The 23,944-nt window shown below is 45.7% G+C and overlaps 2 protein-coding genes and 1 long non-coding RNA gene across 6 annotated transcripts; 1 reads left to right on the forward strand and 2 right to left on the reverse strand.

Annotated features, from left to right (window-relative positions):
* Positions 1–1,113: 1,113 nt before the first annotated feature.
* On the reverse strand, positions 1,114–6,046 carry rgcc (regulator of cell cycle). Of its 2 annotated transcripts, XM_040147976.1 has the most exons (4): positions 5,893–6,043; positions 5,383–5,556; positions 3,106–3,216; positions 1,114–2,804 (listed from the first exon to the last, which is right to left on the reverse strand). In XM_040147976.1, the coding sequence occupies exons 1-4, from the start codon at positions 5,918–5,920 to the stop codon at positions 2,731–2,733; spliced, it is 387 nt and encodes a 128-aa protein (XP_040003910.1). In that variant the 5' UTR covers positions 5,921–6,043; the 3' UTR covers positions 1,114–2,730. The 2 variants fall into 2 exon arrangements, with proteins under 2 accessions (XP_040003910.1, XP_040003909.1); XM_040147975.1 differs by lacking the exons at positions 1,114–2,804; positions 3,106–3,216 and having other exon boundaries at positions 5,143–5,556; positions 5,893–6,046.
* Positions 6,047–8,091: 2,045 nt separating this feature from the next.
* f5 (coagulation factor V) lies at positions 8,092–22,175 on the reverse strand. Of its 3 annotated transcripts, none has more exons than XM_040147973.1 (25): positions 21,902–22,175; positions 21,345–21,427; positions 20,842–20,964; positions 20,010–20,222; positions 19,713–19,874; positions 18,557–18,778; positions 18,296–18,461; positions 17,730–17,910; positions 16,896–16,992; positions 16,560–16,765; positions 15,403–15,550; positions 15,032–15,244; positions 12,997–14,875; positions 12,694–12,862; positions 11,876–12,112; positions 11,403–11,619; positions 11,000–11,179; positions 10,699–10,815; positions 10,515–10,586; positions 10,272–10,357; positions 10,022–10,177; positions 9,764–9,908; positions 9,297–9,448; positions 8,857–9,039; positions 8,092–8,728 (listed from the first exon to the last, which is right to left on the reverse strand). In XM_040147973.1, the coding sequence occupies exons 1-25, from the start codon at positions 22,060–22,062 to the stop codon at positions 8,582–8,584; spliced, it is 5,715 nt and encodes a 1,904-aa protein (XP_040003907.1). In that variant the 5' UTR covers positions 22,063–22,175; the 3' UTR covers positions 8,092–8,581. The 3 variants fall into 3 exon arrangements, with proteins under 3 accessions (XP_040003907.1, XP_040003906.1, XP_040003908.1); XM_040147972.1 differs by having other exon boundaries at positions 10,272–10,414; XM_040147974.1 differs by lacking the exons at positions 21,345–21,427; positions 21,902–22,175 and having other exon boundaries at positions 10,272–10,414; positions 20,328–20,917.
* LOC120801255 lies at positions 21,492–23,434 on the forward strand. Its single transcript, XR_005709076.1, has 3 exons — positions 21,492–21,694; positions 21,894–22,082; positions 22,639–23,434. It is a non-coding gene; the product is annotated as an uncharacterized LOC120801255 (long non-coding RNA).
* The last annotated feature ends 510 nt before the right edge of the window (positions 23,435–23,944 follow it).

Genomic DNA, 23,944 nt, shown 5'->3' on the forward strand with positions numbered 1-23,944 from the left:
CTGGAATCGGAAAATTGGCTTTTGCCAGGCAGGGAGAAAATGTAGGGTCCAGCATTGTTGGCCTCTTGAGCCATACTAGGCACTAAAGGTCAGGATATCTTGGCCTGGTTTCCACTGAGTCTTGTTTTGATCCCGCTCTTGCAAATAAGCAAACTCTATAAACCTGTTTGATTGTGGTCCCAGGTCCGGTCTGTCTGCACCTGCTGCGCTGCTACCACAGAACCAATATGGAAGCGTATCTGCCCACGGCGAGTGACCTTTGACCCCCGGTGGTCAGCAGACGGAGGGGTGCCTCTGACATAAGATTTGCTCGGCCACACCTGCTGCCGGGCCAGGAAGGGGTCACACCCTCCACTCCCTCCACCTCTGGAAATAGACCCTGTTGCTACAGAAATTGCAGAAGTCCCTGCATTGTCGACTGGTTGATTAATGAGCACAGAAGGCAAGAGACTTGTAATATCTATTTCAGTGTGTCTGCGTGTGTGTCTGGGTGTGTGTCGTTGCGTGCACGAGTTTACATTCTTGGGAGGAAGTGAATGTCCAGCCTCTTCCTGCACTATTCCACGCGGTCTGTTTTGGTGAGTCTTTGTCTTTGCCACGCGCCACGAAAATAAAGAAAAATAAATAAATTTGGCAGTGTCGCGTGGCTCCGTTCGCGGCACTGGGGAGACGGGGAGAGGGCCGCACCAGGGAAGCGGCGTCGGTGTCGGTGGGTTAATTAAGTGCTGAGGTGGTGAGGAGCCAGCTGTCATTCAAAGATCCCCACTGTGCCCACCGCCCCGATTCAGCCACGACCTCTGCAAGAAAATCAGCACCTACTTGTGTGATTTGATTTCAGTGCCGATACAAGGCCTTTTGCATTTTGCTGCGGAGCACACACCGAAGAAGTCGAAAATTCAGTGTGAAACAGGCCATTGCATTTAACTCAGGGTCATTCTGTTATTCTGTAACGCATGGAGCAGAATGTGCAACAACTAGGCAATCACGAGAGAGAACCTGAAGCTGAACGGAAATGCACATTAAAACCAGATTAGAGTCTCGTCACGGAAACGACCTGACCCAAGCCCGGAAAGGCAAAAGTTTCAAGCCCAAAATAAAGACAGGAGGCATGTGTTTCTAAAAGAACAATATTTCATACTTTAATATTGTCTCTGGCAGGCATTAGCTGTATTAAATACACATATTGCTTTCCAGTTTTTCAGTTCACGTTTAAACCTGTAACCAACTTTACTCCGGTCAACTTGTGTCAAATCTTAACCTGACTGTCCTGTTAATACCAAGGTAAATAGAATTTGGAACAATTATTATTAACATAAGATACAAAAATATATTTCACTAAAAAAAAAAAGACAGATCAATTTACAATAAGAAGCTCTATAAAATTACAAATATATTTCTATTATAAAAAGCCGTTTTTAAATACGCTTTCCAGCCCAGGTTCTGGATGAGGGAGTGTAACCCGGTCTGCGTGGTGGGGTGATTCGTGATTCGGACGATAAATGTTCCAGTGACTCTTTGTAGCATACATTCCCCGCTGGCATTCTTCCCAACTTTTCGCGGAGTCCGTTACCTCGTGGCTGCTGGGTGTTCTTGTCCTCAGATTCCCCCGCTACGCTCATTTTGACCCTTCTCGCAGTCCCCTCGCGGCCCAGTAACCGGGTGGCCCGGGGTTAAGAGAGCACTGCCGGATTGGCTTTAGGAGAGCGCCGGCAAAGACCCCATGTCGTGGTGGAGCCACGAGGCGGCGGCTGCTGTGCCATCCAGCTGTGTCGTGTTGGGTGGTTTTCAGTGTGGGGGGTGGGCGCGTGTTCCAAGGGGAGTCCAGACATCCACTGGGAGCCTCCGTGTCACATGCCTAAGGACAGACAGAGACAGACAGACAGACCTGATTAGAGCAGGACTCCCTGGCTCCTCAGTCGCCGGCGCTATTCTCAGAGCGGCGGTTTTGCAGACTGGTCATCGTAAACGCTGGTGGCCCTAATAGACGGGCCACTCTCCAGGGCTGACGGGGGGGGGCTGGCCGACCGCCTGTCTGGCTGGTTGAACGTCCAGCTCCTGCCCAGAGACGCCCGTGAGCTGTGAAAGGCGGACCCTTCAGTGGTCAGGCCACAGGACCGAGCGGGGCGGTGGAAGGGAAAAACATGCGAATATTTAAGGTGTCTCACCTCCCACGTCTGTCCCATTCCATTCTTGACATTTACAGTTGGAATTTCAGCCTTTTTTTTTTTTTTTCCCCCCCAGGTTTGCCCCAGCACACATTCCTTATACGCTGATGCAAGTTCCAACACTCACAAGCCCCGTAGTAAAGAAGAGGTCCAACACAAATTAGCCATGTATGTCTATTACCCGTGACGCCCTGCAAGCTACTGAGTGATGCCCCAGGGCCATGTACATAAGCTGGGCTCCGTGTCTCGGATGCGCCACGTAGACATGGAAAAGGGAAACGGGGACAAAAGGATGGGACAAGGTAGGAAACCCGGAGTTCTATGTGGCGTTGGCAGCACTTTGTGTTTTTTCAAAGGGTGACGGAGTGAAAAGGGATACGCCGGCTTTCTCCCCGGGGTAACCCCCCCCCTGAGGCCTCACGGTCCACGTAGCAGGCCCCCGGCCACTTCATGGTCCCGACGCACCATTGTTCCTTAGAAAACCTAAGGGGAGGGGCCGCCGTGTCGCTTTCTGAGTGGTCGTTAACAAAGCCAATTCATCAAGGGTCCTGACAGCGAGGTCGCATTAGCACTTACTCTCCAATGTCCTGTCAAGGTCGGCGATGAAGTCCTCCAGTTCCTTGGTGTCGCCGAGTTTCGCTGCAAGGGAGGAGGACAGGGAGATTGAGACGAGGACAGTGGGGAGTTCTATTGAAAGCATCTTTCATCGACAGCAGACATTAGACAGCGGGCTGACGGTTCTATCTGTGTCTCCTGTGTCTTCCAGTAACATGATTCATACTTTGTAACCCATCTCACTTTGAACCATGTCTCACTACAGAAGTCCTGGCTCGGTCTGCAGCACAGGTCAAACCTGGAATTTTTAAATTTCTTCCTTTTGACGTTTTGCATCACAGACATTCAGACGTGTGTGTGTTTAAGCGTGAGGGGCGCGGCTCACGTTTCGGTGACATGAGGCGAGGGGCGCCGGCGGCGGCAGGGGAGAGCACCGTGGGGGAATTCAGCCGCTCGTCGCTGAAGCTGAAGCTGTTCCTGTTCAAAGACTCCGCACCTGTCGGAGAGAGACAAATTAGATTAGGTGAGTGTTCACTCTTTACACACACACACATCTGCTCTCAGTGTGTCATCATAGCGTTCTCCTCTAACGACAGCCTTCCTCTGGGGCCCGTCACACACGCGCATGTGCCGGACACTTGTATACACAAACAGGGGGGGGGGGCGCGCTGACCTCTGAGCAGAAATGGTCACTGTGCGTTTCCAGCGGCAGGAGCTTCCACTCTGCTTCACCGGACCCCTCCCGGGCAGATAAAAACCGCGCGTGAGTTCAATTCAGCGGCGAGCAGCGACAGCACGTTCGGCCGGGCAGGGGAGCGTCTGGGGACCCGGACCCGGACCCTGCTCTCCTTTTCGCCAGTTTTCGCTCTCCTCCGTGCCACCCACGTCCCTACACAGGGGGCCTCATAAACGATCTAATGGCCACTTTGACTCTGCCAGATCATCGTTCGAGCCCCCACCTGACACGACACCAAGTTTCACCGTTCGTTTGTCCGGTAAGAAGTGAAGGAACTGGCTTTTCTGCCGCTTGGTTCCTGCACCACTGGAGAGTATTCGGTTTGTGTGCTTGGCTTCAAACGTCGTTCGCGTCGCTCACCAGCGTCGTAAAAGCATCGGCCTTGCTGAAAACTACACCTGTGCGAGCGTGAAGTAAGCGCGCGCGGCAGAGCCAAGATGAGGCGGCGCTCGGGGCCTCCCGTGTCCGTCTCTCCCTCCTCTCCGCGGGGCTGCTGCGGACCTTACCGGCGTCTCAGCTCTCCCTTCTCCGACCCGCGCCACTCACAGCGTGAGGGAGGAGACGCCGCACGCGACGGGGGAGCGCCCAGGCTCGCGCACACAGCTCTGGCCTTAACACCAGCGTTTGACCTGGACAGGAAACACCTCCAATTCAATTCCGTTTTCATTTCTACTCTTTTCTTGTTCTCACCTTTCACACTCTCCCCGTTCTACCTTCTTGCCCCCCCCCTCTGGGACGGATCTGGGAAGCTTTTGTCATTTGTCTGCACCTTCAACAGTCCATCCATCCATCAGGCTGCGACACAATAGGTGGACAGGTCCCTCTTCACTAGACCGCCATGGAGAAGACGGAGCTCACGCAGGAATCCGATCCCCTTGAGCCAATCGGCGAGCTCGTGAGCAGCACGGACACAGGTCCGAACACCTGACGCTGCTCGCTGCGAGCTCCTCCGGGTTAACCCTGTGGTAATTATAGCAACTCTAGCTGTGCCGGTAAACATCCCGGGCACTGATGATGCCCTCACAAGAACCACCGCGACCTCAGTTATTGTGCAGTTACCGAATTACTTTCTCAAAGGGAGAGAAATCGGCGGGAGAAGTGGCCGAGTGTATGTTTTATCTTACGCATTTTTAAAAGCACCGGAGGCCGATTCGCCCTCGGGAGTCTACCGCGCATGTGACCGGAGGGCGGACATCCTTCTCTCCACACTTCAACGGGTCCACAGATCAGGTTTCCAGGAGTCTGACGACCACAGAGCTCTTTTCACATCTTCCCTCCCACTCACGAGGAGCAGGGACGTTTTAGGGAAATCGAATCTGGGCTCGTGGGGACCTGAAACATATTTTCCCCGTCCCCTTTGGGTTAGGGCCTGCCCGGGGCCAGACCTTTTTAAAACAAAGTATGAATGTGTGACAGTAGAACCTTAGAGACGTAGCCACAATATGGGGGCAGCTGTGCCAAAATATGCAGCGGTAGCTTAATCTAACCCCAAATCTCTGGACCGTGATTAAGGATTTCTCTCGCTCTCTCTCTCCCTTTATCTCTGTGTAAATATGTGTGAGCATAGTGCGCGCGCACGCGCATTGCGCACGATAAGATACTGCGCACAAGGCCGAGGTATCACAGCGCGGGGGGGGAGAGAAGACGCACCAGTGAGGCAGAGTTGGCGAGTCTCTCAGACCATGAGCCCTAAAGGACGGACGACATCCATCCGCGCCTACACTGCCTGATCTCACCGCGCCGGAGAGTCTCGTTGGGTCAGCTCGCAGTTTGCACTAACGGGAGACCTTCCGACCTGCCTGCTTGAAGATGGCCAGACTCGTCCCAGTGACACCAGCTGTGCCCGACGCGCGGTCCCACTTTCCCCATCCCACTTCGTGGATCCCACCAAAGCGACATTTCTGTCACGACATGGTCCCGACTTACTCTCTGAGTCGCTGATGCCGCTGTCGCTGACGCTGGCGCTGCTCCTCCTCTTCATGGTCTTCAGGTGCTCGTCGTACCTGAAGTGCCGCTTGTCCACCGGCGACGTGAAGTCTTCGATCACCGCGTCGAACTCGCACAGCACGTCGCTCAGGTCCTCGTCGTTGACGAACTTCGCTGCCGGGACGAGAAAGGGATTCGCATTTATGAGGATTTTCTTATTGATCTGGAGCAAGAACGATTTCAGCTGGATCGGGGGATTGACAACTGACCTACCGGCGAACATGTAGCCTGTGGTAATGTGGCCTAATGAGATGGCAACATGAATAGAAGACTAGAAAATCACGTGGAAGGTAAAGCAACATGTAAAACCACTAAATACAGGGTCATAATCAGCGCCCCGCAATGTCTCCTATCGGAATATTGTGTTTAAATACTTAGAGTTTGAACCTATGGTGACAAGTCTTAGTTGTCACTGATTCAAAATAAATGCCGGATGGAAAAGGAACCTACCTTGAGGTTTAAGCTTTGGAGACTTCATGGTTCCAGAAAATCGGGTCTGGGATTCTCCAGCGCTGTCTTTGGAAGTCTTTGTGTGTATGTGTGTGTGTGTTTGTGTGTGCGCGCGCGTGCCTCCGCGTCAAGCCCCACTCCGCCGTCCGGTGCGCGACGCTCCTGCAGGTCCTGAAACTAACCCCGCGGCCCGAGGACTGCAGCCTTTTAACGAGCCCCGCTCAGCGTGGGCGGTGACCATCGCACCAGAGATGGGAGGGGTGTGTGTGTGTGTGTGTGTGTGTGTGTGTGTGTGTGTGTGTGTGTGTGTGTGTGTGTGTGTGTGTGTGTTGCAGGGACCAATAAAACCTTTTCCCGGTTGAGGTTACTCTCCCCTGACGTCTCCCTCCTGAAATGATGTTTGTAAACAACGTAGGTGTCGGTTGCCGGGGCCGGGGACCGGGGACCGGGGGGGTAACACGCGGGTATTTATATCCGTGACCAGGAGCTTCTCGGATTTGACACATGTTGGTGCATCGGTGACAACCATAACATGATAATATAACACCGACGGGAGGCAGCCGATCTGCACGAGTCCTTCTGCATTTGCTCATTTTTACTGTTAACACTTCTGTTCTTTTACTCAACTCCTTATTTATTTATTTTAACATGAAATAAAGGATGTATACGGTTCATCGCATGTTTCCTATCATACGTCTTGCTGCAGAGATTCGCGAAGCAGAATGAAGAATCATCCCACATTATTTCCCTGGCGCATGTGAAGAGCAGCACGTGAAAACGGCTCCGGGGATGAGAAGCGTCACCGGTGTTGTCCCCGCGAGGCCACTGCCACCCGGCTGGGGGCTTCAATCCCGCGAGGTGGTGGCGAGCCTCCTGTCAGACCGACGTGGAGACGCTCCGTCCGCGCCTGGGCTCCGGCGAAGGATGAGGTGGGAGCGACATCTGGTGGCGCAACGCCACAGTTGCATCTGGCGTCGGGGGGACTCGGGATCCGAGTTTGTTTTTCCCCCGTTTGGAAACGGCAGATGTCAAGACAGTCAAGGCCACCTTACTGGCTCGTTGCGGGGACTTTGGACCGTGTCACGGTCTTCGTCGGCAGGTGGAGTCGATGGGAAGACTCAGACGTCGGTTCCACGGCCATTCGAGCTAATGCGCGACGCCACGTGCTTTCCCCCTCTTTCATCAGCTACATGCCAACACGTGGTTTCTTCCCCCTGAAGTAGTGGCTTGACACCAGTCCCACTCTCCAAACACGAGCAACGGAGAAATTTAAATTGCAACGGTGAGACTGTTGGTGTCTTTGCGACACGACTTGCAGACGAAACGCACATTCGGCGGCTCATTATCTTCTTGGCGTCACTTGCTTCTCAGACGTGACGCGAAATGGGTTTTTTAAGAGATCCTAAATATTTCCGTCTGGCGAGCGGCTGGATGATCTTTGCGTTAATAAGGCCTTCGACCTCGGATGATCTGGTAAAATGTTAAAATGGCCACGAAGGAGACGCCAAACTCCTACCAGCTCTGACCTCCGCAACGAGAGAATTCCCCGACAACAAAGTGTCACGCGATTATTACGTACATTATTCCCGCAGTCGGATTAGGCGGAGACAAACAGCTGGTTCTCGTCGGCACTCCCAGAAGCCTGGGCAGCCAGTCGTCCCATAAAGCTATCTTTGAGTTATTTTGTCCTTACGGGTCCGTAGCATGCAGGACAGCCACGCTGAGACTTTCACACCTCCGGTGCCCAGTTTAACACGATCGGCAAATGGATAAACACGCCACGCGTTTGCAGCTGCACGTGACTGTTGACTCCGGAGGCGGCCGGGCCCCAGCGGAGGTGCTAAAAGTGACACCTTCAAGACACCGTGAGAAGATATCAGTGTTCACACGCCCATGCTTGGGATACCGCAGCTCTCCACTTGCTAACAGAACCCATTAATTAATGTGTTCACACATCGCTTGGCTGGACACTGAAAAAATAAGAGTGGTAATCATATTTATTGCAAAATAAATTAAATGGTCTCTACTTACATATTTACACTCATTCCTATTCATTTCTGATGGACAGAATACAACATATCAACTTAAAAACTCTGCTAGTATTTCAAAAACACATTAAAGTATGGACAAAAGGGTTAATGTGTGTGTGTATGTATATACATATAATATATATATATATATATATATATATATATATATATATATATATATATATATATATATATGTGTGTGATTTGTATAGGGACAAGTATATAGCATGAACCAACTAAACAAACCACAGCATTTATCGCCTAAGCTAATTCTCAATGCCTGTCCCTAGAGGGGCCTGTAAACTACATAAAAAAATGCCATAAAGCTATTTGTGTAATACAACGCTTTGCACTGTACTAATATGTAAAAGGCTGCATTAATTTTTTATATTTTTACTTTTGAATCCTACTCGTTTGACAAACGTCTGTATGTGTCTGCTCGTGCCTGGAAGCCAAGGCTGTGATCTAGTATATTTATGGTGTGTGGTCTTCTCTATACTTGACCTTATGAGTGGAAGTGGATGTGCATATGTGTGGGGTGGTCACTACATTTGTCTTTCAGTGTGCCTGTGTTGTTTTTTTTGTGTTTTTTTGCATGTAGATGAGCACGGTTGACCTGACGTGTCATAATTTGGTATGGATTTGTGTGCATGTGCGCGTCACTCAAAGTTGCAGCCCAGTAGTTCTATTCTCATGGTGATGGAGTTCTTCCAGCTTCTGGGGACGATTCGGATGAAGCGTGAGAAAATGGGAGGGTAGATGTAGTTCTTCACGTGGTCGTTGTTATCTTCATTTCCAGAGAAAGTCTGAATGTGATGAGACAGAGGAGACACATTGTTTAGAATCACTTCTCTACTACTGTCACGGAAAACTCGGCTTACCGGTGAACTGGTTCGTGTAAACACAATTTCCATGTGATTTCGCCGCAGCTCACCTTATATGGGATGTCCTCATCATCTTTGTACAGTTCCCAGTGTATCCCATTGCTGCTGTACTGCAGAGTGTAGGACGTGATGTACATGGATTTTCCCAGAGACTTGGCTCCCTGCGTTATTATGCCCGTGATCTTCTTAATTTGGGGCAGCTCCACCTGGAGCCACTGGTTCATGTCGTTATACTGTGGAGGAGAAAGAGCAGAAAGAGAGAGGTAATAAGTTCGACTTGTAGGTCGGCGTGTGCATGCGTTTATGGACTACTGGAGGAATGTGTGTGCTATTTAATTCACAATGCAGGGATGTGGGTGTGCGTATATTGCCAGCAGGACACTCAGATCCTGTGTTACAAGAACACGTACATCCTGTGTGTTCTACCCGATTCTCATTATAGATTCGAACGCATTCATTTTGACCTGGCGTGTCCGTATTCGATCAGTACCTTAGCCTGCCATGCGTTGATGGTGCCCTGTCTGTTGAGGCGTGCAAGGGAGGGTTTCCAGGGTCCAGAGTACCAGCTGGAGGCTGTGGAGCTGGCAGTGATACGGTGGTCTTCTATGAGTCCGCTCTCTATCCCCAGAGGCACCGAGCAGCCTGAGGCAGGAGAACCCAGGCTCTATGACAATACTCAAGTACATACTACACGTGAACATGAATTTTGGTGTCATTCGGGAAAGCATTTGTAAATCCCGAGAAATTACCCATCATAAAATATACAAAAATTACTTTACGATACAGCATTTTCCCAAAAACGACAGTGTACACACAAAGTTACGTTGTCATTGAACGATGCACAAAATCAAGAATGTGCGGCATAGATATTGATCGTGAGGTTCAAGTATTTGAAGATTTTCTTCGACTCGTGCTCTGGCTTGCCCACATCCACGCACACGTACAGTAACACCTTACCGTCAAGCTCACAGCCGTAGAACTCCATGCGAACCGTGGCCTTGTTGTGCCAGGTGATGGGGTGGAGCCTGATGAACCGTCCAACCACAGGAGGGAAGAAGGTGTTTGTCTTTGTCTCATAGGCTTCCTGGTTCCCCGTGAATACCTGGTAAAGGAGGGAGAGACACAGACAGAGAGAGATAAAGAAGTGATCGCACACTTCCCTCTTAGTTTGTAGCTGTTTCCACAGATCAAAGAGGTGATCAAACTTCCCCCCACCTTCCTGAGGTCCCTGCTGTCGCCCTTATAGAAGATCCACTTCCGGCGGTCGGTGCTGTAGGAGATAGTGTACTTGACCACAAACTGGGATTGGAACAGCTGCTTGGCTCCCTGGGTGGCCACCTGGCTAATCACAACTGGCCGCTGGAAGTCCACCTATACAGGGAAAAGTCCACAGGTGGCAGATTGTATTCGCACAGACAGCAAGGGGCCCACATGCAACTAGCGTTACTACACCCACAACACATACCTGAATCCAGCTGTTGTTCTGGTCTGTGCTCCAGGCATTATATTTACCCTGATTGTTCAATCTGGCAAGGTAGGGCTCCCAGTGTCCTTCAAAGATGGAAAGACTGTCATTACTCTGGTGACGCCTTTGCTTATAAGGGTTCGCTATAATAGTAATGAAATAATTACACATTGTGACTGCAGTAGTACCACACTGTAATTGTTACTAAAACAGATGGATGCAGACATGAAGAGATACGGCTACCTCTGGTGATGATTGCTGTGATCTGGTTGTCTTTCACACTGCCTGACTCTAGACCCAGTGGACGGTAGCAGTCTTAGAGGAGACATGCAAGTAATATCTCAGTATTAAAACACAACATAACAGCATGTCAGCGTAGTTAGAAAATCATACTCTGAATGCTGCAGTGTTTTTTAATTGTTTGTACCGTCATCTAGAACCAGGAAGAGGGTCTGCATGCCCCTCTGTTGGTTGAAACCAACTTCTGTCTCCAGCTGCCACAGGCCAGGTTTGGTCGGATACATCTCCAGAGTAGCAAAGCCCCCTGCAAAGGCAGTTTGGTACAGAAGTTAAGTTGAAACATACTGCCCCTGCTACATTATTGACATCAAACATAGCCAGCAGCTATTCCCTGCATGGCAGCTGTTTAGATACAGTACTTTGACTATCTGAAAGCACAAAAACAGCAAAGGATTCTGAATTCACTTAAGAAACATTACGGTGCTAACCAGGCAGCAGTGGGTAGACTGCCTGTCTGTAGCTGACGGTCTTCTTGTGGAGGAACGTCTGGCCATGGAAGTGGACACTCTGAAAGTCTTTGGGAGAACCCATGTTGATCAGGTGCCAGCACACAAGCTGGTTGGTGTACATCCTCAGGCCCTTTAGGTTGTATATAATGCCGTTGATGGCTAGGGAGACAACATGGAGACATTTTTTTAATGTTTCTGGTCAGGTGAAAATATATCGCAACTACAGTTTTGGCACGATATATTCTCAACAGTGGATGTACACTACATACTATATATAATGTGATCAAATTGGCGTGTTATATAATTATTGGTTTTCATATTCAAAAGATTTTGGCTGGAGGATCATTTTAACCAGACTAGTTGAAGGTACATAATGCATTACAATGGAACTTGAGGTTCTCCTTGAAATTGGGGTCCATAAATCTCCTTCGGCTTTTCCTCTTCACTATCTCACGGTTATTCTCATAGTACCAGCTCTGCGACTCATCGAAGGTCATGAACAGCAGCACGAACTCCCTCATGTCTTGTGAGTTCCTGTCCAGGGTGTTCTCTCGACACACCAACAAAGGCCCAATCAAGCCAGAGTGGATGTCCCTTTCCTAAGAGACAGGGCATACACTAGGTTTAAAATTAGTTTTTCAAAATGTGAACACATTCACTTTGCTCAAACCAAACATACAGTTTAATGTATCCCATTTAGATTAATCTTAATTTAAAGGGGGGGGGGGCACAGTCAGAAATTTAAATGATACATACAGTTGCTTTAATCTGTGTTGGTAAATAGCATTTCTTCAATGGCTGCCATAAAAATCTTACATTTAATTAATAAATATCTACAAAGTACAAAGTACTCACAGGATTAACACCTGAATAGTAGGCCCAGGTCCGACAGTTAGACTCATCTGGCATTGGCCCAACCATAGAAGTGACCTTCCATATATATGTGAAGGTGGTGTTGGGTTGAACCTCATTGTCATATTTATACCAGTACTTGGAGCTATCCTCATAGGACAGACCTTCTGTCTGCTTGGAATAGGAAACCCCATTTGGATGAACCGAGTATGGCCGGTTGGCATTGTTCCTGAACACCACCTGCAAGTCAAAGACACATTCTGTGGCTGGGTAGTGATGCTTATACGGGATTAATTAATTTTTTGCAGAGAGTTAGATAAAAAGATCCATGCAAGTGTCAAGTTTGTATGATAAATGTAAAACTACCACCATCAGCTGGGTAGCTTAGCTTAGCACAAAGACTGGAAGCAGCAGGAAACAGCTATCCCCCCTGCAGGAAGTTACTGTGACGGGCCAAGACATAGTCCTGCACATAACCCCCATAAAATCACATCCCCAAACTGGGTTTTGTACAGATGAAACAATTGAGACTTAACAAGTTGAGCTTTAAAGATGCTGGTAGAATGACTGTATTACATCTGGACAGAGCATGGCCCCGTTTTCTGTCTTTGTGCTACGCTAAGCTAACCAGCTGCTGCCTTTAACCGCATATTTAGCATACATACTAAAGGTTTACACAAAGCAACAATTAGTTGTAAATGCTACAATTTATACATACGCCTAAAATACAGAAAACATAGACATAAAAATGATGAAAGTGAAGTCTTCACAAAGTAAATAAATACAGATTATGGCTTTGCAGCTGATGCAGGAAGTCTTACCATTATGCTTTGTCCAACCTCCGCCTTGATGACAGGTCCGAGGATGCCTAGATGCTCATCCATCTCTCCACGGATGTCAGGTGTGCCGAAGCTACTATCCAAGTATCTCCGGAAAACCACCTTGGTGAACGTAGTTTCTCTGCTGTTTTGTTGAGACTTGTCTTGCCTCCTTTGGCGGTAACACAACCTTATTTTAGCTTTTAATGTGTATGGATGTGTACTTGCTGTACAATTTTCCAACAAAGCAGAACGGTCTTATCCAATGTCATATAAGCATTTTTTTACTGGAATCTCCGATCTTACCTCTGTCCATAGCCACTGTAGTCCCACTCAATTTCCTCTGCAGCAATGAAATAAATCTTTACGTTCGGGCCTGAGAACTTTAGGTAGTATTTGGAGGTCTCGTCCAGGTTGAGATTCTCGATGTCTTCATTACCGCTGTAGGGGTCTTTGTAGATCACATACTCATATTCATCTTGTCTTAGATTTTGATAATCCTGATCTAAATGAGGTGGATCACCCCCAGGAACATATAGCTCGTAGTCACTGAAATCAGGCCGGGGAACACCGATGACCACGGGAATGTTAATGAGCTCTAGCTCATCAGAGACTGGCTTTGGTCCAGTGGGTCTTGTCCCACGTGGGGTCATGGCTGGATTGAATCCACGCGGAGAGAATGGTACACCACTCCTGGCCTGAGGCTTGTATACCTTCTTCTTTTTTGTTTTCATGCCTTCGCCCCTATGAGGCCTCTGTCGGATGGTCACCACCTTGGTCTTCTTTTTTGGAGCTGGTGTTGTTTGAGGGGTCTCTTTCTCAAAATATTTCACCATGTGATCAGGAATCTCCATGGGTACAACTTGGTAAGTCCCCTCATAAGTCCAGTTGTGGCCCTGTGTTTTAATGGAGGTGGTTTTAATTACCTCTGTATTGTTTTCTTTAAGGTAAATAATCACTTCTTCGCTGCTTTCTGAGTCACTTAGCTTCCCAGATCCTCCTATTTGTACTGCACCGCTGGAGAGGGACAGGTTATCTGAAACCATAGTCTCATTAGAGAAACTTTCTACGGAAGATGTGTGGTTCAACTCACCAAGACGAGCTGTGAGGATCTCCCTACTCTCTGATCTAATCTTTTCTGATGAATTTGATCTATCTGATCTTGATATATTTGGATATTTGATATTCACAGTGACATTTTGTAAGGGCTCAGTTTCAAGCAAAATATGTGTTACATTTTCAAGGCTGGAATTGACGGGATTAATCACAAGGTCAGAAGAATCCACTTGTCGTCCGTACTCCAGCCCTGCTACAGTGGTCCCAGAGTCATTATGACTGGCGTTGTTGTCTGCGCTCTCCGACTCCACCTCCAAGAGGGTCGAGTTGCATATGCGTATGCTGCTGATATTAACCTCCCCAATATCCGACGCTGGAATAGACAGTGAATGGTTTGTTGCATCTGCTGACACATTAACATGGTTAGTTGCTGTGTTATTCTCACTTTGCCTTGGTGACAGCATCGTTCCAGACACATTGGCCTTTGGTGTACAGTGGAGACTGCTGGAATTGGATAGAGGAACAGAATAAGAAAAGACATCCCCTCTGGTGAGTCTTTCCTCTGAGTCATCTTCCAAGATCGTGCCTACCGAAGTCTGGTTTCCAGGTAATGTTACAGTAAGATTAGTTGTTTCTTGTAATGTTACTGTTAGATTGGTAATCTCTGTAGATACATTTACAGCAGCTGATAATGCGGTAGTATTGTGAATTGTTGTGTTCTTTGTGTCAGACACAGAATTATTTTCGCTCTTCATCTCCTTGAAAGTAAAGATGATATTTGTGTCTCCGTCAGGCACATCAATAGTATCATAGTTGAGGATAGAGAGGTCCAGCTCCTCCATGTCTGAGCCTGTAGATTGGTTTTTCAGAGACCTGAGACCTAATTGTTCTGCTAAAATATCTGTGTAAATATCTGTCTCCCCTACCGTTTCTCTTTCAAGTTCCGACTTCTCCGCTTCTAGCCTGATATCCTCCAAGCTTGGAGGCTTCCACACAGTAAATTGTTTGTCTGCTTCATAGGATTCACTGTATTCATACATGTTGTCACGATAGCACTCAACATCCTGAAACTTCACGCGCATTCCTTTGGTTGTCCCATGGGAATTCAGGGAAGCCAGGAGCCAGACACCTGGTTCAGGAGAGACATACAAAAATAATCCATGAAAGACCTTTAAAAAACTAAGCAGCTGTTACGTTTTACATGAAAAAGTATCAGATGGTGGCCTTAACTTAACTTAAATATAAAATTTGACATAAAAACAAGGCATTATACGCCCTTACTCACCAATGTTGTCCATGTTCATAGTGATGGTTTCTCCAGTCATGGGGTAGAGGCTGAGAAAATCCTCAGTCCGCTCATTCAACTCGAATGTATGGCCATAGAACGTAGCTGTCTGGATGTAGTCCTGTGCTCCAGCGCTCGACACATGCCATGTGACAATTTCATCATTGCAGAAGCCCAAGACCGTCCCGCTCTCAAACATGTAACCATTAATCGCTGTAAGGACATGTACATGAATATTAGATATCTGAAAGGCAGCTGAAGGCAAGGTTAGAGGAATGGACAAGTAATGGAATGACCATATTAGGTATTTTAGGGATGGGCTTTCGTTAGCTTCAATCCATCCATCCATTCCTTTTTATTGGAAAACTTACTGTGCATGACATTGGATCTATAAAAGTCTGGGTCCGCCTTGCTGAGTTTGGTTCGATCAGTGTAGTGCTTGATGTTGTAATCCAGGTACCAGCTCTTGTTTTCATCAAACACAGCAAAAATTGCATGCTGCTCCTTGTCTGCTTTCAGCTGTAGAAAACAAACCAAAACCTTTGTTCATCCATTTATACATATCCACTTACTTTTGTAGAACATTTTGGATTAATACATTTTGACTGACTTTTAATTTTCAATGCTTTGACTTTCAGCATACTTATTATTATAGGAATGTACACATTTTTAAAACTATCAATACCCTAACATGTGACGTGTCTTAAAAGTGTAATACTGAATCAATATAGTTAGTTAACTTTTATTTCATTGCCTTGCTAAACATTATGTTCCTCTTTCATAGGGTTACAGGTCAATTATCATAAGTGCAACAAGACATCTTTCATTATCACAAAACTGTGAAAAACATAATTTGTAACTTTATTAATCTACAAATAAAACCATGTTGTAATTATAACCAACTCACCAATAAATAAACTTACTTACCAACTTACTCTTTGCTTGAAAAACGTCAGTGTTTTATTACAAAAACAAAATAAAGTGTCTACGGCCATGCTAGCGGCTCTGTGAGATTGTGCTAAGGCACAGCATGCTAACATTGCTAACATGGTGATGTCAAACAGCAGTTCACCATCTTTATTTTAGCGTGTTAATATGCTAACATTTGCTAATTACCACTAAACACAATAAACGGACAAGGTTGTTGGGAATGTCATTGGTTTGCGGGCCTTTTTCTTTATGAACCAAACCAAAGTATTGGAGAAATTAAAGTTATGACCTGATAATGGCAGCAGATGAAAGGTCACCAGAGATCACCAAAATTTTTACAATTCATCCTCAAGGCAACAGGAATGTCTGTACCAAATTCCATGACAGTTCATTTAATAATTGTTGAGACATTTCACTCCAAACCACAAATGTGAACCTCATGGTGGTATTTAGAGGAAAAGTCACGGGATCATCAAAGTCAGTAGGCTTCATCATCTGGGGACCATGAACGTCTGTACAAATTTTCATGAAAATCCATCAACTTGTTATTGAACTATTTCAGTAGACGCCCCTAAACCCCTGCCGCTAGCGTGCCTACCTGCACGTTCCTGACATTGAGGGACTGACTCTTGCAGATGAGGATCGGTCCTATCAGCCCTGAGGAGATGTCACGTGGTGTGTCCACTGCACTGTGGTACATCCGTGTCACACATCGGGAGTCTTCTTCCAAAGGCTCATCCTCTTTGACCACTGTCCACACATAGGTGTGCGTCTCGCCTGGCTGAACACCATGGGAATGGTTGCCTGGCAACCGTATCAAAAAGTACATCGTCAGATATATAGTAACCATTTTGTATAATCTAACCAGACGGGGCAGTCCACCATACAAAGTGTTTAATCAGTTTGTTTTATGGCGAGGAGAGAGTCTCGGTACCTCCCTCTGGGTAGTTGACTCCCTCTTCGGACTTCTCTATCGTCAGTCCGTGTGGATAGATGCTGTAAGGCCTGGACGCCATGTTCTTAAAAACAATCTGCGAAAGGACAGGAGGATGTGTGAGGGCGCACAATCTGTGAGCAACATTAAATGATGCTCTGGGATCATAGCAGTTTCGCTGACAATAAGGCTGAACTGTCGACTTTCAGCTTCAATTTGATAGTGTTCTATCCACAGCAGATGAACTGTGTTGAAACTGGAGCCATTTGTATACACGGTTCCCAATTTTTTTTTTCGGTATACTAACATTAATATGCAAAGCATAATAACCAACTTTATCAGAATCTGTTATGTGCTCGAGCATGGGAATTTGTATAAATGATAAAAATGACAATTTATATGACTTCTATATTCTTGCTTTTTTTTTTTTTGGTTGAAGAGCCGCTGACTTTATGAGACCTTCTGACAGTACTGTATTTCAAACATTTTAAGGTCTCTTCATCAGGTGCCTGTTAGTCGTAGAATATACCTCAAAGTGTTTCTGCTTTTAAATCATTCAAAACACTTTATTAATGCCCAAATAACTGTCTGACATGCTTCTTAGGGTGCATCCCTAGTCCTTTCGGGGATCAGAATCTGACCGCAGTTTAGACCAAACCTTAACGCAAACCCTTTTAGCTTAGCATTTACAGAGGAAAGCTTTTTGACGGTTTCTCATACTGTGCTCTGATTTTTTTTGTTCTCGTGTTCTGTAATGAATTTGTTTTATGTGAACCATTTTGAATTATGATTTTGCTAACAAATTGATTGGATTTTGAATGAAGACGATCTTACCGTGATAACGTCTCTGATTTGCGCTCTGATCACCGGGCCCAAGATGCCAAGCTCATTTTTCCTTTGCCTGGTCTCCAACCTTTCAGTGAATGACTCATTTTTGTACAGAGTGTACACTGCCTTCTTGTACTTCCGACCTATGCGTGTTGATGACTGTGTCAAGTACTGGAGCTTGAAGTCCCTGCACAAAAAGATAAGAGGTTCTATTTAATTTTGACACATAGATGTAACTTATAGGAGACACAACAGAGTGTTTTTCATCTGTGAAAAACTGTTCAAACAGAACTCAAAGGGTTTAAAGAATCTCTTAACAGAAAATAAGTCTCACGTTTAGTCTCTTCAGTAAAGTCAAAAACCAGGTTGCAGCACTATCATGGTCTCTCTTTTCACAGTAAACAGAGCCATTAACATCAGTTCATTTAAAGTGCTGTAGTAATACATGAGAATACTACAGTAGCACCTTAAATTATTATAAACACGAAGGATGTACATAGTGTGCCACAGAGGGATGTCTGAATAGTTTGCATATATGAAATAAATTTAAAGTGTATCCGTACACTGCTTACCCATCAATATATTCATGCATGTTAGGTGCATAGTCCCAGACAATTTCCTCAGCGGCTATATAGTATTTCCACTTCCTGCTTTGTTTTCTTTGCTCAGTAGTCAACCTTCGCTGGGGTGGGTCGAAGCCATCGCACCTCTTCACATCCACGAAACCATGCATGCCGGCTGCAATGGCAGAACATTTACATTCGGCGACGACGGTAAAAATATGCGGTGGCTGGTGGATCTCTTCATGTCAGTGTGTAGAGAGACACACTCACCTTCAATGTGCTTGATGATGTGCGAGGAGAGCAGCCAGCGGCCTGTATGGAGAGCCACCATGCTGGCGGTGGCGGTGGAGCCACTGATCAGCCCCACCGATGACACTCTGTGCCCGTTCTGCTGCAGCACCTGCCCGTTCATATGCACTGAGAATACCTCAGGCTCCGAGCTCATACCCACCAGATGCAGGCTCACAGAGGCATGAGCACACACACTGACATCTAGAAAAAAGAAAAGAGGAAAGCGTCGGTAACTTTGTGTATTTTATCTTTGAATTAGAGTTTATGCAGGACGTCTGGGGAATGTTTTTTCATTGACTGTACACCACATTACACCACAACATTAAACTAATAATCACAAGCAAAGCTCCTCTGTTCCAAAGTGAAAGGACGTTCTTGTCATTAAATTGTAAGTGGCAAAAGTAGATTTCCATCATGAGAGAGAGAGGCCCTGTTAAATTTTTGACAAATTAACTAATTGATGATTAAGTACACAATGAGGTGTTCTGATATACAAAGATAATAGACAAGCTGGAGGCAAAGATTGCCGGTATTTTTTAATATAAGTACACCTCGGAGTGCATTATTCCCTTTACAGATTGGGCACTTATCAAGAACTGAAACAATTATTTGATTAATCAATCAACAGAAAAGTATTTATTAAGAAATAAGTTAACCGTTGTCAAGCAAAAATGCCTAAACTTCTGTGGCTCCAGCTTCTCAAAAATATCAAACTTTGTCTTGAATTAGAGTAAAATGAATATATTTGGGCTTTCCACTGTTGGTCGGAGTAAAAACAGGACACGTCAAGACATAGGTTTGGGCTATGATAACTTGTTATTGACTAAGTGATTGATCAAAAAATAATCGAGAGATTATTTGCTAATGAAAATATTTGTTCGTTCCAGCCCAATACTTACCAAAAAAATAAATAAACAAACACAAACTGACCTTGATTTTAAGACATCGTCCATTTTGTTTTAAGTGTCTTTGTAGTCTTTGTAGCATCAAGATTGTTGTTATGGCTATTTGCTGCTTAATATACTTTGACTACCAACCAGAACTGAGCCTGAGGTCTCCTGATCTCTGTTTGAATCTACAGGTATAAAAAACAGTACTTCCCTCTGAAATGTAGTCGAAGAAGTGACTTACTAACCAGGTAGCGAGCCCTTTGTGTATCCGTTGATCGTGTATTTGACATGGTCGTCTGAGCCATGGCCGCTTGGTTTGTACCAGCTCTCTTTCTCATCAAAAACCCCGAACAGGAACACGTACTCCTGGTGGAAGCCAATCTGCTTTCCTGACTCATCCAGACTGCCTGGAAAGAGAGAGAACATCGGGGAGGGGGACAAGGAGATCGAAAAATAATGACCCGTGCACTTCAGAGCAACAGCAACCGACATTTTGTGCTTTTCCCATCGATCAGAAGTGAAGACGCAGCCGCGCTGCTTACCAGGCTTGCAGATGAGCAAAGTACCAATGAGGCCCGAGTTGTAGTCCTTGACAACGTTTTGGTGGGAGATGTAGGTGTAGGTGAGACAGTTGGGGTCGTGTGGCTGCGGGGAAACATCTGAGGTCACATCCCAGTAGTAAACATGCTCACAGTTCGGCATCAGCACGTCATCCTCTTTCTCTTTCCACGATGTGTTGTCAAAGTAGCGGGCCCCTGCAGAAAGGAAAAAAAAAAACGCGTTCAGCTTGAATAATGGCGGCGCCGCTGCCTCACGGAAGAACAAAGAGTCATGTCGGAATGGTCAAATTGATGAAATACCGTTGCTGTGCAGGGGTCCGAGGAGGTCGATGACGTTTATAACTAAACTTGTGAAATGACACTCTGCTTAAGTCCCAAAATAATGAAGACTTAATGAAGAGTTTCCTGCAAGCTGCTCTCTAATTCTGAATTCCTCTGCACTCCGACCTTTGCGTTAAGAGCAAATTAAGGAACACTTAGTCTCAATTTCCTAAATCCACAGTGCCAGTATTGTCTTGTTATTTCTCTCTATATGTAAGGACACAGACAGTGATTTCCGTGGGCTTAGCAATAAACCCCGTTGGACTTCAGTACCGTCTACTTTGATAATCTGTCTGTCCTGGTTAATATTTTAGAAAAAGACAAACAGAGTTGTTTGTTTTGTTGGCCAATCCTGTGTAATTATTAGAGCGGGTAACATCACGATCACCCATTACGGCCCCTAACTGACACGCTGAGTTATAGCGTATTACTGGCGTCTTCGGGTTTGCCACAGCCGTCGGAGTCATCTGCCACTGGGTTAACAGGCACCCACCCTCTGATTGTTTCCCGTAAGCGACCCCGTGTGGGTGAATGCTGTGCAATCCGGTCGCCATGTTTCTGAAAGTGACGACAATCGTCTCCCCCTCCTCAGCCCTGATTGTGGGTCCAAGTAGACCTGCGGGGAAAAAAAACAGACTCATGCGGAATTCACTACACTTACGCGTGTTTTTATACATCGAGTCGCATCAGAACAAGCACTGGCCCATAATGACCAGCAATGAATGATTCTTGACCACGATTCTCAACATTTATTTAGAAAAACTCAAATAAATCAGCAGGTACTTTCTAAGCGTAGGCAGCCAGTTCAATATATTTTAATTTCCTCTCTAATTAGTACCAAATTACAGTTACGTACATACCGGTTCCTTTCTGGGAAATGATTAGGAAATAAATGTTTCTATCTGCGTGACAAGTGAATCTGAAGACAGGAAAAGGGGTTTCTTCATAATTAGAGCCAGACAGACTCTATTTATGTAAACCCTGTGCAGCATTTACCTAACCAGGGGGGATGAGTCTTGGCCTGCCTGAAGTCTTCCTCGTACTCCCGAAACACCACTTTCTTATAGGTTGGACCAGACCTACGGAACGGTGGAAAAACACAAAACATGAATCAGCACACTAGAAAAAACAAAAGTCCCGCACTGAGCACGGCATAACACCAGGACATGGAAGACATGGAGGCACAAGTTTCCTTCTGCATGTATATTTCCACCTAATGTGTGTGACACAGTATGTGTCTAGATATCTGCGCGTGTGTGTCCTTAGCCATTGAAACGACTGTAGATTGTAGACGAGCAACAGGCTGACAAAGAAAGTAAACAAGGACAGATTGGACTCTTTACAAGGTACAAACAACTTCAGTTACAGAATGCTTGTTGTGACTTCTTGGGTGAGCTTAATAATAATAAGGAATCAAAAATACAGTATAAAATAATCAAATTGCCCAATATTACAAATATTAACTTGGATTCTCACAATGAATTAAAAAATAGTCTTGGTGCGTATCTAATTCTTATCATCTGCTATCACAAATCCCCCAACCAGTATCCTACCTGTGCGTGTCATTGCCGGAGTAGTTCCAGTCGATCTCAACGGCGGCGATGTAATAGTGTCTCTCCCTGGATGGGTGCTGGTCCCCTTTGACATGGAGGACAGTCAGAAGAACCAGGACGGGCAGGAGACCGCCAGCTCCAGCCCAGGCACAGAGCCTCATTTCTGGGATCAATCCGTCAGGTGAGAATGGTTCTGTGCTGCAAGTCAAGAGGCTGTGATCTGACAGGGAGGCCCGCTCTGTGCTTTATCTGTCACTGACACACACACACACGCGCCCACACACACACACACATGTTGAGACATTATGTCCCAGGGCAATGAACTGTGTCTTCTCATATTTTTTTTTTCTAGAAATTGAAACCTCATGTGTTGTTTTTCGTTTTTTTTTTTCTTGTTGCTGTGAATCATCCGTAAGGGTGCGCTTATTCCATCATGTCTGAAAAAGACGCAGAGGGGAATGAGTGTTGAATTACACATTTATCAAACCATTGCTGTCTGTTGTGACAGGTAGAGACAACGCCCGTCCCAAACTTTGTTTATTTATATTTGAGGAGTAGAAAAATATCGAAATGTAATGTAAATATTTACGTCACCCCAGTGTATGTCGTTAGTGAACACTTATTAAACTGACCTAAGTTTTCCCCCACGTTAATGATAATAACATTGTACCACCCTAAACAAAATAACTGTTAACGTGTTGTTGTTGTTGTTTTTGTTTTTTTTTCAAATCTCTCAGTTGCAGTTGTCTTACAGTTCTCATTATGCAGGAGTCAGTTGTCAGCCTTACCTCACCTGCAGTTCATCCAGGGTGACATATCACCAGACACATCCTGTCTCCCCTGGACTGGCCTATACAGCACCACAGGACTACAGTCACACACTACATAGCCGCTGGGTGAAGTTAGTCTTAACACAAGCGGCTACAGTGGAGCCAGTTTTACATTCTTTATAGCAATATATCCCATTTTATACCTTGATCATATGTCATGTGGATAGTCTGTCTGCAGTGTGACTATAGCTGTCGAATGAACGTAGTGGAGTAAAAACTACAACGTTTCTCTCTGAATTTTAGTGAAGAAAGATGGATGCTTAAGTAAAGTACAAGCACCTCAAACCTGTATATTACTGAGTAAATATATTTAGTTACTCTCCACCGCTGTGTATAAATAAATGGACTTGACATGCACCATTCTGCCTTGGGTTTCATGTACATTAAGGGATGATTCAAAAAAAAAAAAGAATAGATTGGTGATTGATTTATGAAGAAATTACAGCTGGTCATTTTTCTGGTTCTACTGTAAAAGCTTCAGGAAAGTGTCCCCACATGTCAGCGGCCCCGGGGTTTCACCGCACAACAAATGCTGGACACTCAGATGAAGCACAAAAACATGAGAACAAATCAGAGGACAACAACAACAACATTAGAGCAACACGGTGAACTTTCAGAAAACCGTATTAAAAGCTCCCGCAGCAATGTTTTAGCAAACATGACCCTACAGGATACGTGACGCATGCGACACTGTGACACGCCGCAGTGCAAAACAAAACGAGCCTACGTGTAAGGAAACACATAATATTAATGCTAAATATGAAGACTACTCCAGCTGTTTTCACTACTACGATAAACAACTTTAAATAATGTGAAATGATATCAATGGATAGCTGCTGTTTCCAAATAGCCTTGGACAGATTCTGCAACAACAGGTCCCTTGACACAGACGTGTAAAAGGAGCAAGACTCCCACATTTAAAGATGGTTTTGTGTCTCTTTTGAGCCATTTCATGTCATTCTGTGGCCGTTGTGCATCTCTACAAAGTTGTTTTGTGTCTCTTCATTGTTGTTTTTCTTCTCATTGTGATCATTTTGCGTCTCTTTGTGGTCATTTCGTGGACGTTCTTTCTTCTCTCTGGTCGTTTTGTGTCGCTTTGTTGATTTTTTTTTTTTTTTTTTTGTTTTGTTTGTGTCTTCGCTGTTTGATTGACCTTCAATAAGAAAATGTTAACAGTCCCTTCAGGCTACGGTGCACTGGCCCCCGGGCCCCC

The sequence above is a fragment of the Xiphias gladius genome, chromosome 16 (genome assembly GCF_016859285.1).
Source record: "Xiphias gladius isolate SHS-SW01 ecotype Sanya breed wild chromosome 16, ASM1685928v1, whole genome shotgun sequence".
Lineage (NCBI taxonomy): Eukaryota > Metazoa > Chordata > Actinopteri > Istiophoriformes > Xiphiidae > Xiphias > Xiphias gladius.